Source organism: Cuculus canorus, chromosome Z (genome assembly GCF_017976375.1).
Source record: "Cuculus canorus isolate bCucCan1 chromosome Z, bCucCan1.pri, whole genome shotgun sequence".
NCBI classification, from domain to species: Eukaryota; Metazoa; Chordata; class Aves; order Cuculiformes; family Cuculidae; genus Cuculus; species Cuculus canorus.
Genome location: NC_071441.1, coordinates 59,713,422 through 59,731,704, shown reverse-complemented (window position 1 = coordinate 59,731,704; position 18,283 = coordinate 59,713,422). Strand labels below are relative to the sequence as shown.

General features: G+C 37.3%; 1 protein-coding gene across 12 annotated transcripts in view; it reads right to left on the bottom strand.

Moving 5' to 3' along the window:
• MEF2C (myocyte enhancer factor 2C) overlaps positions 1 to 18,283 on the bottom strand; it is a 161,997-nt gene that overhangs the window by 76,905 nt on the left and 66,809 nt on the right. For all 12 annotated transcript variants that reach the window (XM_054053586.1, XM_054053595.1, XM_054053588.1 and 9 more), the window contains one exon: positions 11,246 to 11,449. In XM_054053586.1, coding sequence (XP_053909561.1) covers positions 11,246 to 11,449 — 204 coding nt within the window. The remainder of the gene's footprint in view (positions 1 to 11,245; positions 11,450 to 18,283) is intronic.

Here is an 18,283-nt window from a genome sequence, read left to right as displayed (position 1 = left end):
CTCCATACAGAACAACCACAAACATTCCTGCTTTAAGTAACATACTCTCAACCCTTCCTGGTGTATTTTCTGCCATCTAATATTACTGATAGCCCACACTGCAATATCACAACGGTATGTGATATAAAAACCTCTGCAGCACAAATGACAGTTGACTTTCTCTAATATGACAGCTTTTCAAATGAAAAGTTCCCTGCTTTGCAGGGTTCTCAACAGGTTTATTTTTAAGTTAATTAGATCCTGCCCCTTGCCATTCACTTCTCCTCTGCTCTCTTGGTGAAATCTGAGTTTCAGAATTACAAATTAAAAAAATCACGTCTGTATATATATGTAGAAGTGCTCGGCAGCTAAAGTATGATTTTTCAATGAAATAAATCAGCTGTCTGCTCATTTGCTTTTACTGCTCAGAATCAAAGTAATACATTTCTCTTTCTTATTGGTATATGATGTTTTGAGGGCACAATTTTAAGCATGAAATCAATGAAAAGCATCTATTTTTTTCATTCATTCTCACTGGCTATGTGACATTTCATGGTAATTGCAGCCATTGCTCATCTGAAAATAAATTAAAAAACATGTGGAAAGTTAAAAAAAAGACCTTAGGAAAGTCAGCTATTTTTGACAGTAAGTTAGCTTCTGTGAAACAAAGCCTTGTCTTTCAGAAAGTGTTTACGATCTATGAGAAAAAAAAAATATATCCTTGGGCTAAAATGTTTATTGGCACCTAGGAGTCTGCAGAGAGCAAGTCAGGCCTGTGGTTTTTTGACGGCACTTTATCATCGCATGCATTCTCAAAGGGATCTGTGAATGAATAGAGCTGGATTACTCAGCCTTCTATTCCACGCCTATTCCTCTCCATTTTCCTTGGCAAGACTGAGAGCCAAGCTATTTTTAGCTAGGCAGTTTTCTATTTTTAGACAAATATCAGTTAACAGACATTTGTTAGGAAAAATTTAAAAAAAGAAAAACACAAAAGGGGGAGGGGAAGAGGCTTTCCATCTCATATTGTGAAGCAAGCCCTTCAACCTGTAACTCCAGGCGTTTCAGCTGCTTCCAATCTTGGAAAAATAAAGAAAATTCAGAGTTCAGGGATTTAAAAATAAACCTACCCTCTGGCAAACAGACCAAAATACAACAAGCCGTTACTATGTGAAACAGTGACTACAAAAACAAAGAACATTCTCCAATGACTAGATTGGGCTAAAACTTTGGAGCTATTAAGTTATAAGAATGTTACGTAGACACGTAAGATTTTTCCAACTTCTCAGCCAGATATATCAAGTTTTGGAGAAAGAAACAGTGATCTATGAAATAGACCTTGCTCTAAGAAACACAGATTTAAGTTCCCAGTCTGACAAAGGAAGGGACTAGGAGCGGAGTTTGAAACACATTTATATTCTGAATATATTTTTCACCTTTTTTTTGGTCACAGCATTTTTACAACAATCTCTACAAAACATTTCCTAAGTTGTTAATATATTTTTAAAATGATACTAAGACCAAAAGAATGAAAGAAAGACAATGTGGAAACATAACTAATAACAAGAACTGATCCTGAAGAAGTAAAAATCAGGAGGTTCAGAAATCCCTCAAAATATAGTCTAAAGTAGCTTTTGCTCTACCATGTGCTTCAGAGTAATGAACTTTGCATCCATTCTAGCTTTCTCTGTCCCTATTCTATCAGATATGGAAAAACAAGCTATCAGGTGAGCTACTTCAGTTTCATTTGAGATATATATTAGGATTATAAACCATGTTTCATGTCAAGCAAATCCTTGCTACAAATAAATCACAATAAAAACTTTATTTTTTTGAGAGAGAAAGCAAACCAAAATAACTCATTATGCAACTTTACCTTGGCTGCATTTTTCATACACTGGATTAATTTGAAATATTTTAGAAAAAAACGTGAGTGTCAACACTTGACCCTCTACTTTTCTTCTTCTAGGCTGCAAAGCATCAAAATCTATCGCTTACTATATGTACAGCAACAGCAACAGGATGCTTCAGAATTACCACGAAGAGCTTAAACTATAGCTTGTGGATAGAACGATGGAGTCAAAACCCTCATGTGGATAAGTGGGAGGAAGGGAATATATTGCTGTCTTTTGGAGTAGTAGAGGGACTAATTTGGACAATCCCACTGACTAGGACAGCACTGAGGAACTGCTTTGGACATAACCAAATTGCATTACACAGTTCTCCAGCTTTGAAATTTTCCTTGTGGTCTTGTTATAGCAAATATTTACACAATGCCCAAACTGATGCAATAATAAGAATATAAGCTTTTGTTTAAAGATGTATTTCTAAAATAATTGTTTGAAAAAATGAAATTAATGTTAATAAAATGGAGAGTTTTTTAATATTTTTGAAATGCAGATATTCACTTCTCCAAGTCCATTTTGTTATAATCAGGGTTAGAAAAAACTCACATGAGGATATTAGGTTACAAACACATTTTCCAAAGGCTCAAAACTCAGAAGGCAAACAAAGAAAGACCAAAAGAATATTAAAAAAATGCAGAACATCTTGAAGCCAATCCCATGATTTTGTCATACATGAGGTTAGCAATAACGGTTTGGCTCATATTCACTAAAAATGAAACAAGAAGTAAGCATTTAAAAAGCCTAAGTCATCATCGAAAGGAAATTCTTTGGCCAGTTGACCCTGTCTAATCATCTCCTGGCTCATGGAAACTGGTAACAGTAGCTGTTTTTTTTAACAAGCTGGTCTTCAACCAATTTACAGAGGAAATCAATAATGCTAGCGCCATTTTACAGCTAGGGAAACTGAAGCGTTAGGAGGAAATGTGACTTGTCCAAGGTCACACAGCAGTATTTGGCAAAGCTATTAATAAAATCCAAGTCTCATGGGTCCTAGTCCAGGGCAGTATCCAATAGACTGTACTGTCTTTAGATCACCCTGAATAACCTTTCTTACATACATGCTTACTTTCTATACTGTCCCAGATCTTCAGCCCATGGTAGCTGTAATAATTCCCCTGATTTCATAGGCTGAAGATCTCACTATGTGACCTGATGTGTATTTCACAGCTTGTTTAGATGCAGTATTATGATAACAAGAGAAGAAAATCCACTTATTGCATTAAACTACAAAAGTTGCCTTACTTTCCCTCAAAAGAGAATATTTAGAGAGTTACATGAGCTTATTTACTACATATATACAGATAAGAGTCTTAATTGATATGAAGAGGCTTTCAGAATCTAATTAACCTCCTAGCTAGTCATTAGCTCAATGACCTTTAGAAATAATTGACAGAAGGACTTTTTTTTTCCTCTTCATCTCATTCAGAACTTCCAGACCAAGTGACTGATCCTACATGTGCTACAGGACACACAGCACACCTGTGAGAACTGATGGGATAACGTGCATTAAGTCCATCAGCAAAACAAGAATTCCTGTGGCATTCCTCTCTGGCACAATATACTGCCTGTGCAGCGTGTCACATACACGCACCTTTCACTGCCCGACTGCCACTCTCATCAACTCCAACCTTTCAAGGTATTAAAGCTGTACTAAGTTTTAAGTCTGAAAACCCTCAGGCCTGTAGGAGTTGTAATACTATTTCATGCCTGATAAGACCCGGTGGCTGGTCATACTAAAAGCAGTTGAATTTTTTATTCAAGCTAGTTCTACAAACCCATGGAAGTGTTTATTGTTATCTACCATTAGTTGCATCTTTTCATCATAGACATTTTTTTTAGAGGATAATGTTTTTTTTACCAACCGATAACACACACACACACACAAAAGCAAATTTCTGAATTCTACCGCCCTGCAGGGCTTGGTTTTACTTTGTTTCCTCCCTACCATCTTAACTTCAGGGCCTGTAAAGATGTCTCTGTGTGCTATAAAACACAAACGATGTGTAATCTGTAGGGAGAATTTCACATCTCCACAAGCTCGCTTATTCCCCTAGGGGGAAAATGATGCAGCAAATGGCACTCATCTCTCTTGCTATGTTCGGTTCACGCTCCCTCACCAAATACAGGAGTCCATGGTGGAAAGAAAAGTACTCTGCAAAAGGTCAATTAATGGGTAGTTACTAGAGCAATGAAGACATATAAGCCTATGCAAAACAAGTTAAAAAGCTGATGCTAGATGCTCATTATCTATAAGAAAGAATCTATAATTTGTAAATTATTTAAAAATTTGAGTCATTATTGCAAATTAGAACTAGTTTTTTTCCCCTTGCCCAATCAGCAACCCCATCACAATGGTCCTAGAATAATTAAATTCTCCTAGAGGACCTCAGGCTAATTCTTGATGAAGCGTTCTGTATCATGAAAAACAAGATTCCACCCAATGCGAGTTTCTCCAAACTTATCCAATTTCAATGAGAAAGGAGAGGGAAAAGGGCATGGAGGGGCATCACGTGTAATGGGAAAGTGATCCCTGTCAGGCAGACTGAAAGAGCAGCCGGTGAGACAAAGGAGAACGCAACTTAATGACACTCAGGGACAGGAAAACAGAAAAAAGAAATATGTACTGGAGAGCAATTGGCAAGAGATTAAGATGGATGAAACTGAGGATGAGTTGAAGATTAGGTGACCCTCAGAGATGGTCCTTGGTATGAAAGGTATAAACATTGTTTAATGGAAATGGGAACAATGTACCTTACATGAAGAATCATGGTATTGTATAATAATCACTTTATTTTGCTGTCTGTACTTACTGTACCCTGCCCGAAGTAGGGCTGTAAATACTTCAAGGTAGGACCTATTAGTGTGCACAAGAACACAGCAAATTTGCAAGAGTGAGTGGAGAAGTGGCTGAAAGGGAGTATTATGCTTGATAAGCATAAGGGCATATTATGCTTGATCCAGCCCTGTTCAATGCCTTTATCAATGACCTGGATGAAGGCATTGAGTGCACCCTTAGCAAGTTTGCAGATGACACTAAGCTGGGTGGAAGTGTGGATCTGCTGGAGGGTAGGGAGGCTCTGCAAAGGGATCTGGACAGGCTGGACTGCTGGGCTGAGACCAATGGGATGAGGTTTAACAAGACCAAATGCTGGGTCCTGCACTTGGGGCACAACAACCCTGTGCAGTGCTACAGAGTAGGAGAAGTCTGGCTAGAAAGCTGCCTGGAGGAGAAGGACCTGAGGGTGTTGGTTGACAGCCAACTGAACGTGAGCCAGCAGTGTGCCCAGGTGGCTGAGAAGGCCAATGGCATCTTGGCTTGTATCAGAAATGGCGTGACCAGCAGGACCAGGGAGCATTCTCCCTCTGTACTCAGCACTGGTGAGACCGCACCTTGAGTACTGTGTTCAGTTCTGGGCCCCTCACCACAAGAAGGATGTTGAGGTTCTGGAGCGTGTCCAGAGGAGAGCAACGAAGCTGGTGAGGGGGCTGGAGAAAAGTCTTCTGAGGAGCAGCTGAAAGAGCTGGGGTTGTTTAGCCTGGAGAAGAGGAGGCTGAGGGGAGACATTATTGCTCTCTATGACTACCTGAAAGGAGGTTGTGGAGAGGAGGGAGCTGGCCTCTTCTCCCAAATGACTGGGGACAGGGCAAGGTGGAATGGCTTCAAGCTCCACCGGGGTAGGTTCAGGCTGAACATCAGGAAAAAAATTTTCACGGAAAGGGTCATTGGGCACTGGCTGAGGCTGCCCAGGGAGGTGGTTGAGTCACCTTCTCTGGAGGTGTTTAAAGGACAAGTGGATGAGGTGCTGAGGGACATGGTTTAGGGATTGTTAGGAATGGTCACACTCGATGATCCAGTGGTTCCTTTCCGACCTAGTGATTCTATGATTCTATGATAAACATTCAGATGGAAACTCTCCACAAAGTAAGACAATGTATAGCTGAGAAGCCAAACAAGGCTAAGGTTTTATTGAAACAGTATATGACAGTTTGCGGGAGCTGACATCTTCCTATATCCAGAAGTCTATGTCGAGGACCCTGAACTTGTAGTTGAAGCCAGATGCCAGTAAAAGACAGACCCAAAGGCAGATAGCAAATGATATATTTCAGAAAAGGAAAAGACACTGAGGTCATAGATGAGTGATAAAAGGCAGCTGCAAATATCAGGCAGATGTGTGTGAATGCATGCAAAGTAGCAGCTGTAAGTTTGAAATTCACAAAATTCATAGGTTTAGTGGGTGATCAGCACAGATAACACAGAACCTCAGTTAACAACAAGAAAAACAGAGGAAGTTTGTGTTGTTCCTCTTTTTTCTTTACTAGTGATTAGAGGAATGGCAGAGGGGAACTGAGGAGGTGGATGTGTGCTGGACAGAAAATGGAAGATACGTTTAATGGGATTAATTTGAAAGGGCTGACCTAGTAGGAGAACTTGAGTTACAGGCAGTGGCCACCAAATCGGCAGAGGAACAGAAGCCAGTTGGAGAAAGAGGGACAATTAGAGTAGCAGGGTCAAAGAAACTGATGGATTGGGGGCTTGAAAAGAGCTGAAAGATGAAATGATTAGTGATCTGTGGAGGAATGATTTATGTGTACACAGAGCAAAGATCAGCGTATTAGACTCAGTATGTAAGAAAAAGAATCAAAACCAGGACTCAGTAAAAACTCACTAGAGGTCTGCTAAAGCTGAAACAGTAGCTGATGCTCTGACATGGAAGAAGTGACAAGGCAGAAGGGACAGAGAGAGAGAAAACCAGCAGGAAGTTTCACCTTAAATCAGCAAAGGCTTGATGGCTTAGCTGAAGAATCACAGCAGATTCCTGTAACACAGTCAGGGCAGTAACCACACTTGCAGCCAAGATGCAAAGCATTTCCCTGTATTCCTGCTCTGAAATATGCCCCTTGCAATCTTAGGGTGATTTCCTTTCTGAGCGCCTCAGTAGAGGGCTTACAGTGCTTTGGCACTGGGTTATCATTACTTACAGTAATGTGGCAGTGAAACATCACTGAAATAAGTTGTGTTACATCCACTTCTGACAGAAACAAGGAGAGGATCTGGCCTAATTTTAAATAAATACAAAAAAATGCATAATGCACGTACCTGTTTGTTGTAAAACTCTGACATTTAGCCTTCCCCATCTCCTTGCTGCCTTAAGAAAATTATGACCTAGTCCTATACAACTCTGCTGGTAACATTAAATGAGAAACTCCTAAGGTAAGTTTTTTTCTGATAAAGTAGATAGGAATTGGACGTACTAACAAAGTTCAAAGAACAGACAAGAACTCTAGTTGTAAAAAACCTGCTTCTGTTATGAAGACTGTGTACTAAACACCACAGGAATTTGCATGAAAGAAAATGTAATCCCATTTTAAAGCAAAGAATTACAAATCTTTGAGTAATTATATTACCGAATTTTAAATGAGAGCTGCTGAATTTATTGTTGTTAGTATTTACATACAGCGCTTGGAAATTAGCATAAAGATGAAATTAATCTTTTTTTTCCTTTGGTGTTGAAGGAACCCTGCATAGGTTCTTCTGTTCCTTAAAATAAGTTTCTATATCTAGCAACCATCCTGCACTTTTTAACTGAAGCAAAATTGAATGAACATCTGTGGCGTGAGTGGTTTGGTGGGTAAAGACATAAAGGCTTCAGTTTAAAGAATCCAGTTAACTCTAAACAGAAGTTTCAGAACAAACATTTTTCTTGCACAACTAAAATGTATCATAAAACCTCCATGCAGATTTTGGTGAGACCCACTCGTAATTGTCACTGGTGCTTAAAATAGATAAACTCAAATGTTGAATGCAAATATTTTCTCCTTCATGAGTACACATTGACTTTTATTTGCCTGTGGATGTCGTAAGTATGTTTACTGGGTAATAACTGAAACACATTCTACCAGCAGATGATTTTTGTGATCTAAAGAACTCAGATATAACAAAATGAATGCTAATCAACTCCATTTTGATTGAAGCAACTGGGAAAGACCATCTCAGTTATATTTATTACACATAAATAAAATTACTACATAATTGTATATTTATATATACACTTACTACATAAGTGTAAAGGAAGTATAAGCCTTTGTTTAAATCATTAAACCAAAAGAGCTCAAAGACCAACAGTAACTGAGCTTTACAATTCCGTTTGTATTAGCCACTACATTTTACATCATGACAGTTGTAGCCAGATCACAAACCTATAAGCTGAGTAGGATGAAATTGCTTGATTTGTGGTAATACAAGTATTAAAATAAATGTAGAATATTTTTTCCCTTGAAAAGCAGCGTAATGTTTGTTATATGTGTGATACTTGGTGTCTTCTGACACTTCAAATAACACATTATGGCCTGAAGACTCATTCCTTCATAAATGCTAAGCATAATTGATCTTGTTAATTAAACTGAAAACATTTGCTTAATAAAATTAACAGCTTTAGCCATACCTACATGAAAATTCCTGTATTTTTCCCATTTGAGTAGCAGTGGTTTAACTTAAAAGTAATTAATTACATATTAGAGTCCTACTTTTTTGATTTTCCTTGAATGGAGGTTGTTCAAAGAAGTTATACCACAGCCTACTGACAGAGTTCCACCAAACCCCAAAAGTAACTAAATAGTTAATATTATGCCGAATGTGAGCAGAAACTGGATTCTAAGTTAAAGACCTTTAATGGACTGACAGTTATATTTCAAATTTTTGTAAGGCTACCTAAAAAAGTTTTCTTTCTGTAGTACTGTGTGGGCATTTGTGAGCACAGCTATGCCCTTTTCTTCCACTGAAATATAGTTATTGAACAGTCATTTAATTGAAAATTATCAGATTTAATAATACTGTCTGATTCTCAGCTGCTGTTGGTTGCTCTGGAAGAACAAGATTAAAAACTTGTAAATGTGAAATCTAGCTGTCTTAAAGTGGAAAAAATGGACTCATTGGAAGGAAAATATGTGTAATATAGTCAGTTTAACTGATCAATTTAAATATTTAAATGTGCGGCAGATTTATATCCTGTACCTAAAAATATATCCAAACTAAACCAGAGTCAAGCCATTTCTCAGACAGTGTACTTTCATGGGCTCTATTCCTCTATTTTACTCGTAACTGTGATGTTGCCTATCAAGCGAAGGCACAAGAATATGAAATTCATGTTCAGAACCTTCACCCTCTACACATACTCCTTTGATCCTGAAACAGTACTGCCATTGGCATGGCTTGAGTATTTTGCATTACAGGCAGAACATGGGAAAACCTAACAGCAAAATGATCAAATGACTGAATTCAGAGCTGACAGCATACAGAAAAACTATAAACGTGGATTTAATTTGGCCTTTCATGCCTATTGTTAGGTTACTCAATTTAAATAATAATTACCTACTGTTATTTGGCTCCTTTTAGAGGACTGAAAAGGGATGCCCAACAACTTTAGATATAGTCACAAAATTCTGTGTCTGCATGCAAAATTGCCTATCAGCTGGCCCACTGTTTATGCAGGGAAGGGACTTTGCTGGTGCAGAGACTGCTCTCTGAAAATCACAAAGTCACAACAAAAGAGACATCATTTTAAATATTACTTTTTCACTGAAGTTTCTTGGAAAAGCACAGTCCTCATGATCAAAAGTATTCATTCATTGTGAAGTAAATAATAAACCCCTAATTACAGGCTTACCTATTCCCACAATAAAGCCTGCAGGAAGAAGTAAAGATATCACAGGAAACTTTTCCTGCTAAGAGTATTTTGGCATTTTGCCATGAAAAGAGGACAGGGAATTATTTTGGGGGTAGAATTTGAATTCTGCTGGACAGGACATAGGCTAACCAGAGCTAGGTGACAGGAAAGGCTTCATGGCTATATAAGAGGAAAAGAGATGATGGAGAGGAGGAAGAAATTATGTACTTTCCTCTTAGTCTTAAATCACATAAATTTTTGTTCTGCTGTCAGAACCTCATCCTCTCCTAACTGGGAAGAAAATCTGCTGGGAGATCATGAAGGAAGCAAAACAGTATCATTCTATGATTTGATGATTCTGTCATCCTGTATGCTGACATAAGGGTAGACAGAAAAGTAATATATATCCCTGGGTTGCTGTCCCTGCCAACATACCGTGGTGTGACTGTGACATCTTGTAACACATGTAGCAATATCTATTAAGGAGTAATTTTTCTCCATCAAAAACATATGTAATTCACACACTTTCTTTCTTCCATTTCCAGTCTCAAACACACAAATAACCTATGTGAAAATTCCAAAAGCACTTGTCTCATTTTAGACAATATCCAAATTATCTAATAATGTGAAACTAATGCCTTTAAAAAAATCTGAAATTGTTTAAGTGTATAGGGCAAAGTGTTCAGTAATATCTATGAATAAATTTTCACTGGTCTTAAAGACAGGCCTCATCCTTCCTATAACTTTTTAAAAGACACCATCTAATCAGGTGCTTCGAAAACAGAAGTTGCATGAGTCACAAAGACAATTTCTTTGACATTGGTCTGAGTGTTTCACTATTACAACAAAGTTATTGAAAGCTTCAATCATTTTGCATGACTTGAATCTTAATGTGATTATAAAGCAAATGGACTTTTCTGCAAATATTAGAATCTTAAATTTTAATTAATAGTTTTCAGTAATTACAGATACAATTTGCCATGTATAATTTGTTTTTTTTTAAAATAATTACAAGGTGTCTCCAGCATTCTGATAGTGTTGCTTTGATACTGTTATTACTATGCAATTAGGCATTCTGTGAGAGGTAGCTGAAACACTTGTAACTGTGCTGCTGGTAAGTGAAGTTTTCTTGCATTTTATTAAACCTCCTTCTTCTGTAAATAAAGAAAATCTCAATGAATCAGTTGAATGCCTTAAAAGCAGTGATTCTACATCTTTTTCTTTCACCTTTTACACTGGATTTTTCAGTTCCTCCTGGACAGAGGGCATTGTAAACTTCTGGAGTGAGGAGACAAATTAAATATTACACAATATTTCCTGGAAAGTATGTCAACAGGAGCAACTAGAAGACAAGGGGTAAATTGAGATGCAAGGTAGTGGAGAAGGCATGGAGTGGACAAATGGAATAATGGGACAAAGTAGCACAGAAAGCTGGATGACAGGGAGACAGAGATCCCATTGAGACTCAGCAGGATAAAACTCACATCTCACAATAGACTGGATCCCCTCCTGTCTCTGCTGCACCATCTCCAGCCCACAGACCTATACTCAGTTGCCCCTATTCTGCTCTCCTGCTGCCTTGTTGCCTCCAGGGTAAGGTTATGACCCTTGAGAAAGATGATCAGCCCTCTCGCTTTGAGTACCTCCATCTAAGAGTAAAGTGAAAAAAGAATCCTTCCTGACACCTAATCTTACCTCAACAATATCCGAATTTGTTCGACTCTCGTGCGGCTCATTGTACTCGGTGTATTTCAGCAACACCTTGTCCATATCAGTGCTGGCATACTGGAACAGTTTGTTGGTGCTGTTGAAGATGATCAGAGCAATCTCACAGTCGCACAGAACACTCAGCTCATAAGCCTTCTTCATTAACCCAAATTTCCTCTTTGTAAATGTCACCTGGAAAAAAAGAAAAAAACAGGTCCATCAAAAATCACCATGCTGGTCTTCGTAGTCTTTCCTTTTTGGAAAAACAAAAAATTTTGTGACTGCTGTAGAAGGCAAAAATATAAATATAGTTCCAAAATAGAATATAAATATGTGTGTGTGCTATGTAAGTGAGGAAATATGTTTAATTCCCACTGCACAAAACTCAAGGTATGGGTAAAGGCATGGGACATTCTTATTAAGTAGTTCTTCTATGAAGTGTTGGTTCTGCATCTTTCCCTGTAACTTTTTAATTAATATACTCTTTATACTGCATACCTCTTTCCCACCAATATTTTAAAACCCCACCTCAGATGTGTAGCTGTAAATAGTTTGAACATGTGGGATCAATTCTTATTTGTGATAGTAATTGACTTTGTTTCCACGTCCCTCAACTCCTTCTAGATTTTTAGTGGAAGAGATCATTTCATATGGAATTAAAATTCTCTGAAACAGACACATTGTTTATATAAACACACACAACAGTTTTGAAGAAACATCTAGTGTAAAAATTCAAGTATTCAGGTGGGAAATGAGAAGTATAAAGCATGAATGAAAAACAAATGATAGGAGGCCAGAAACAAATGCCACTTTTGAAATAAGGTCTTTTCTAAACACAGATGTAGCGTACTTTATTTCATTTCAAAATTGAGGCTTAGGAATACGAACTGGCATTTTTTAGTACAAAGGACTTTGTGTCATATTATATGGGAAAAATTAGGGCTCTGCTTCTAAGTTCTCAGTAGGCCAGCTAATGCCCTGACATCATGCAAAACCTAATCAGGATGAAAAATATCATTACTCTGTACAAAACCAAAATTTCCCCGAGGGACTGTTTTGACAATGTAAGACATGTGCATCAAATAATTTTTTTTCCTCTTTTCTGCACTAGCTTGCAAGTTCCAGTAAGACACGTGACTCAGAATAAGAAAGTACCATGAGCAGTTTAAGTTAATCGTATGATTGAATTTTTCTCCTTCTTCTGTTTCTTCATATACACACTTTCAATTGCATACAACGACTATGACATTTTTTATATCCATCTTTTTTCTCTCCTAATTTTCAGTGACAAGAATTTTTAAGATGAAAATACGGTTTTGCTAAGCCTGTTATTTAATTTAGAATGCAGTAAAGGTGTTTGATACGTCAAGGACCGGCATGCAACCAAGTTTATAGGTCTGCCTAATCCTGCGCTTGTTGCTACCATTCCTTAATACCTATAAGCAGTAGCACCTCTGTACTTTAATGCTGAGGCAAGAAGATTCGTCTGTATGCTGTTCATATGGCGGGTATTTTATCTTGTCACGCTCCTAATGCAAGTTAACGCTAACTGCGACCCTAGACTACCTTAAAATCCTAACGCAGCAGGCCATGGAAAACGTGACCTTTAAGTATTGCTAATCCCTATTTGTTAGTCCATCTCAGAAACATGGGGCTCTGTGCCAGTACTACAAACATTTATTCTCCTAAATGTACACTGAATGCTGTTCCTTTCGTTGTCATTTCAATCTCCTTAGCCTCTGTTGACATACTGCTAAAAAAGATGGATTGCCATTAAATACAATTATTCAAGCATTTTAAAAACACACCTTCCACTGCACTGGTCTCAAGTATGCATAACTGATAGCAAGTTCTTTCTAAATTTGTCTCTCTTAATGGTTTCTGATATTTGTAATGAAAAACATGATAGGTATTAAAACTTCATTCATTATCTGAAAAAAAACCCATGTCTTTCAAATATTCCTTTAATGTTTCCTCTGATTACAGAAAATTGCAATGCATTTGTTGAAACACATATATATATTTATATATAAAAGCATGTTTTAGAAAAAGCAAACATACAGAAAATAAAATGTACTAACTCAACATATTTTTCTGCATCTAAAATGCCTTTCAATCAACTTTTTGACCACAGTGCTGTAGGTGGAGTGTCTTGGTACAGTATGGTTTCTGTTGCACAGAAACCTCAGAATTTAACATGTTACAGCTTCTTACCATCAAAGTACACTCCAGTACAGAAATATCTTTAAAGCCACTGTTTGTGTTTACTGTTAGGTGCTCCTAACATTTAGAATAACCGCACAGCTGTGCTACATAGCACATACTTATTTCATAACACTTATCACCAGAATGATACTGGTTAGAGTTCCTTTTTTGTGAAAAGTGAAAAAAGGGAAAAAAAAAGATAGGTTTATTTCTTTGTTTAAATATGATCTTAATTGTTCTGAATTTGATTTATTTTTAATTCTTGATCTTACTAACATTTTCTAAATCTACCAGGTAATGCTTTCTGCCACTGCTGGTAAATGCTTTAAAAAAGTTGTATGTACTACTGTTTCTATGGTGATCTGGAATATTGCTTTTCTTTTTAAATACGCAATTCATTGTGGCTTATCTTTACATGGATATATTACATGTATATCTAAATTTATCACATTTTTACTGCAGTTTATAGTAGTAGTGAACCCGTATTTTTAACGGTATAGTGAAAGGTGAGTAACTTCCGGAAAGATTAGGAATACTCTTCAAACCATTTGAAAACAATGATACTTTTTCACACTTCCTTCTATGTGGCTACATGATGAAGATGAATATACTTCTCTTCCATATGCTAAAATTTTTTTGTGAGCAACGTAAGTAGACAGCATTTACATTATGATACCTAACTTTTTCTGGGTCTGAGTTTGTTAGTCATTTTGTTATGTTAACCATACTCACCTGAACTAGAAGTATCTAACGTATATTTTCTAAGATAACAGATAATACTCTACTATTGCAGAAATTTTGCTCAGTAGTAAAAATTAGCATAAATTATTTAAAAAACTTGGTCTTTTCTGTCTAGGTGGAAGGCAATGTGCAACCTACACTTGAGAAGTTTTCACTACACTTGAACTGACTCAGAGCTGAGAATGAATGAAACACACACAATCCTTATGAACCCAAGCTTTTGAGTAGCTGTACCTACAGTACTAAAAAATCCAAATGGTATCATATCTTTATTGTCATATATTGCATTCAAAGTGCTCAGTCATGATAGCATCGTGTAACAATGGGCAACGTAATTTAGTCATTTGACATAAAGAACACTAGTGAGACTGAAAGAAAACACACATACCATGAGACTGTTCATGAATATATTTAAACCTGGACATCCAAAAAAGTGCATGCATTTCAATATCTGTTCAATATTCAAATTTTTTTTCAGCAACAGGAATCAAATCACTACACTTTCTTCCCTGACAATACTAGTCAAGATATGATTAATTATCCCTGCTGTTTAAACCACTGCTTATTTGTAGGCTTTTTTCCAGTTCACAATTTTTCTCCTTTTTAGGAGAATGATAGGCAATTTAGGAAGTCCTTCTCTTTTTGGAATGTAATATTTTATAATGACAGTGTGAGAACTGGGGAGAATGAAAGTGGAGTGAAGGGAGGAAGTGGAACAAATAAAAGGCCAGCACTCAACCGACTTCAAAAACTTTATAAGCATGGGTATACAAGGTTTGAAACACCGACAGAGTTTCTAAATGTTGTTATGAAGCGGTTTTATGCATAGTTTTACATATACTGCAAAAAGAACGGTGTGCAGATTGTACCACATTTACCTCTGAAACTCACCAAAAAATAACCTAATTCCATCCCTTCATATCAACTGAAAACCCACTGGTCTATTACTGTTTGTCTCAGCACTATGGTTATTTTACTTATCCAAAGACTACTTTTAAAAATTTAAGACACAAACTGCCCTCATAACAGGAATGCAGCGTCCGAGAAGGTAGGTTACTAAAGCCTGCAGCAATTTTGTATACAAAGAAGCATAAATGCTGATGATTTTATAGGCTGTGAGCAAATCAGATGCCACTCTTGAATACTGGGAAGGCTAAGAAAAAAAAACCCAGCAGTGAAGTAGCCAGCTTCTAACTTCCTTGATATAAATCAAGGTGAGCTTTTGATGCATATTGGATGAAATTCTGACTAAAGATGAAACCCACTATAAGTGCTAAATGAAAGGCATTGACAAAAGAGGATTGTTAAAAGGATGTTTTTTCCACTTCAACTCTGGCTCTTGAATACCACAGAAAACACCTCTCAACTAGCAATTCACGCATAAAGATGCAAGAGTCTTCTGAGAGGTGGTTCATGGACTCATCATGGCAAGGTCTGTAGGTGGGCTGCAGGCAACCTAAATTCAAGCATACGTAGCACACATTGCAATATGCTCCATTTAGAGGGTAATGTGGCCCAGAGCAGACTTTCTTGTTTAATCACTACTAGGTAAAACTTACCTAAACTAAATAAACTGGAAGGTGATGTGGCTTGGTTATGAATACAAACTCTTTCACATGCTGAAATTTAAATTTAAATACATGTGTGTGTAAAGAGTAATACTGGCCATTGGCTGCAGACTTTATTTAGCTAAGTTCATAGCAACAATTATATGCTTCTCACAGATGTTAATACATCCTTGGAGGAACAGAAGCAGCCATAAATGAATACAGCCTTCAGGATACATTATTTCTCTTTGTTGCAATGTGGATTTCGCTTCTTCTTCTTTTTCAGTGGGAGTTGGCTTGAGATTATTTTGTTTTGTGCTATTTTATTTTGATTTTATTTTTAATTTTGGTCCTTCTATTACTTTTTCTGAAATCTCACACAGTCTGAGAGGCTGAGACATAACAGCAATCTGTATTTGTCACTAAAAGTCTCTAATGTTTTACGTTTTGAAAGTAGCTGTCCCAGGATCTTTCAAGCAACCCAGTTCAGGCAGCGACAAAATATGTGTGCTCCCCTTGCTTCTTCCTACCCTGATTATATAGATATATAGCTGCTGACATAAGAAAATGAGACAAATAGGGAATCTGCATATAATCCTTCCCAAATTAATTTCCTGCCATTAAACATGTCTGAGTGACTAGTGAAAATCAGGCACTGCTGATGCACAGAAGTCTCTGATACAGACACTGCCTGGTCAATAAGAAATATTTTTCTATTTCTTCTTGTTGCTTCTGGAATATCTGTCTTTCTAACACAGGGAATAGAGCAAGCACAGTAGATATGATGTATGTGACAAACAGGAGGAACTACATGACCAACCTAACTTCAAGCATCGTAAAGTCAATTTGGCCATGTGTAAACCACAGGACTCTTGATAAATGGCCACTGCCAGGCACCTAGTCCTGCCACAGGCTGAAACACCAAATAAGTACTCGAGAGGCAACAGCTTGTCATACCCTCTATTCCCCTTCCTTCTATTTGATTTTTGTTTAGATCTGTTTGTTGAACAAAAAGGTCTGGCTGCAACAACCTTTATGGCAACCCTCAGTGGGACAGGGAAGCAGCACCAGTGCAGGATTTGCTCCAGATAAACCTTTGTTTGTGCAATAGCTGGACGTGCCGCGTTAAATCAAAGAGCCTTTAAAGAGCAGTGAAGGAGCAGCCTACTTCCATGTTCGTACAACCCTCCAGCACAACTTGCAGGATGAGACAGCAGTGATTTACGCTGGTAAAAGAGCTATTGTCCTGGAACGCCTCAAGCATGTTGAGCTATTGCTTGCTGAACAGTCAGATACAGATACAGCATGGCCTAAAATTGTAGCTGTAACAAATAAAACGTCAAGATGAATCCATAGAAAAAGAAAAGTTTTGTACTTGTGTGTTACCTCTCAATTTTAATATATTAGTCTATAAATAATAGATAAAATACCTAAAATAGTGATACTATTCAGTCTGCACAAATGCAACACAATCTCTCATACAAATTTTTTCTTTGCAAGTAGAGAGAAGGGATAACTGGAAGATGTGCTAATTAACAGATGATATAACAACTCAGAAATTAGTAGATTAGGCAGTAGCAATAGGCTTCCTACTTCGATTTACAAATTAAAACATAGAACCAGACAGGGATGCAGGAATAGTAATGGTTAATCTCTGATACTTCATTTCATTTTGTTGAATCAGAGAAATAAGATTAAGTCCATCACATATAGATGTACACATACATATATATTTTAGGGAAAACCCATCTTCTCTATCAAAAACACAGTAAGTAATACAATATACAAGAAAGCCAACTTCTTTTTTCAGTACGCTATCACCAGTTCTGGAACAAATAGATGTTTAGGGTAAAAAACATGTTTACTAGTTCTCTGCTGCTAAAATGTTCATAAGGTAAAGGTCAAAGAATATTTCATTCCCTGCTGAGCAAATGGTCAGGAAGCACATTTGTCTGCATTTCCTGTCATAACAGGAAGAGTGTAACTTCTTCCTCTCCACAATGGCTTCAGTTCTGCTTCCCACCTCCAGCTCTTTCTCCCCCAGGGCTTTCCAAACCATTCCTTACAAGACAGCAAGGCTTTGCCTCTGTCTACACTGGTTTTCAGCTCTGCTGTGTTGGCAGATGCCTCATTCATTACCACACTCTCTTTACTTAGGCTTCTTGCTCATACTTTGAATTAAAGGTAATTTGACCTAAATATTTACCTTATGCTAATTCACTCTAAATTATGCTCAGAACATACATTTATCATACAAGTATGCTTAAATAGAATGCATTCTAGATATTCACAGTTCAGGAGCTCTCTTAAAACTTCACTTCTCAACAAGTCTGGCATAATGTGAGAAGTGCTGCCAGGGCTGTGCAGATCACTACAGTTTAGAAGTCATGAAAAATTGGTGTGGGGTGTTTTCTTACAGAAACCTAACTTTACCCCTGAAAAAACAGGACAAAAGGCTAAATGTAATGCTGTATACCAAGCACAAGTCTTATTGTGTTCAATTTAATGTAAGTGAGAGAAGGAATTAAAACAT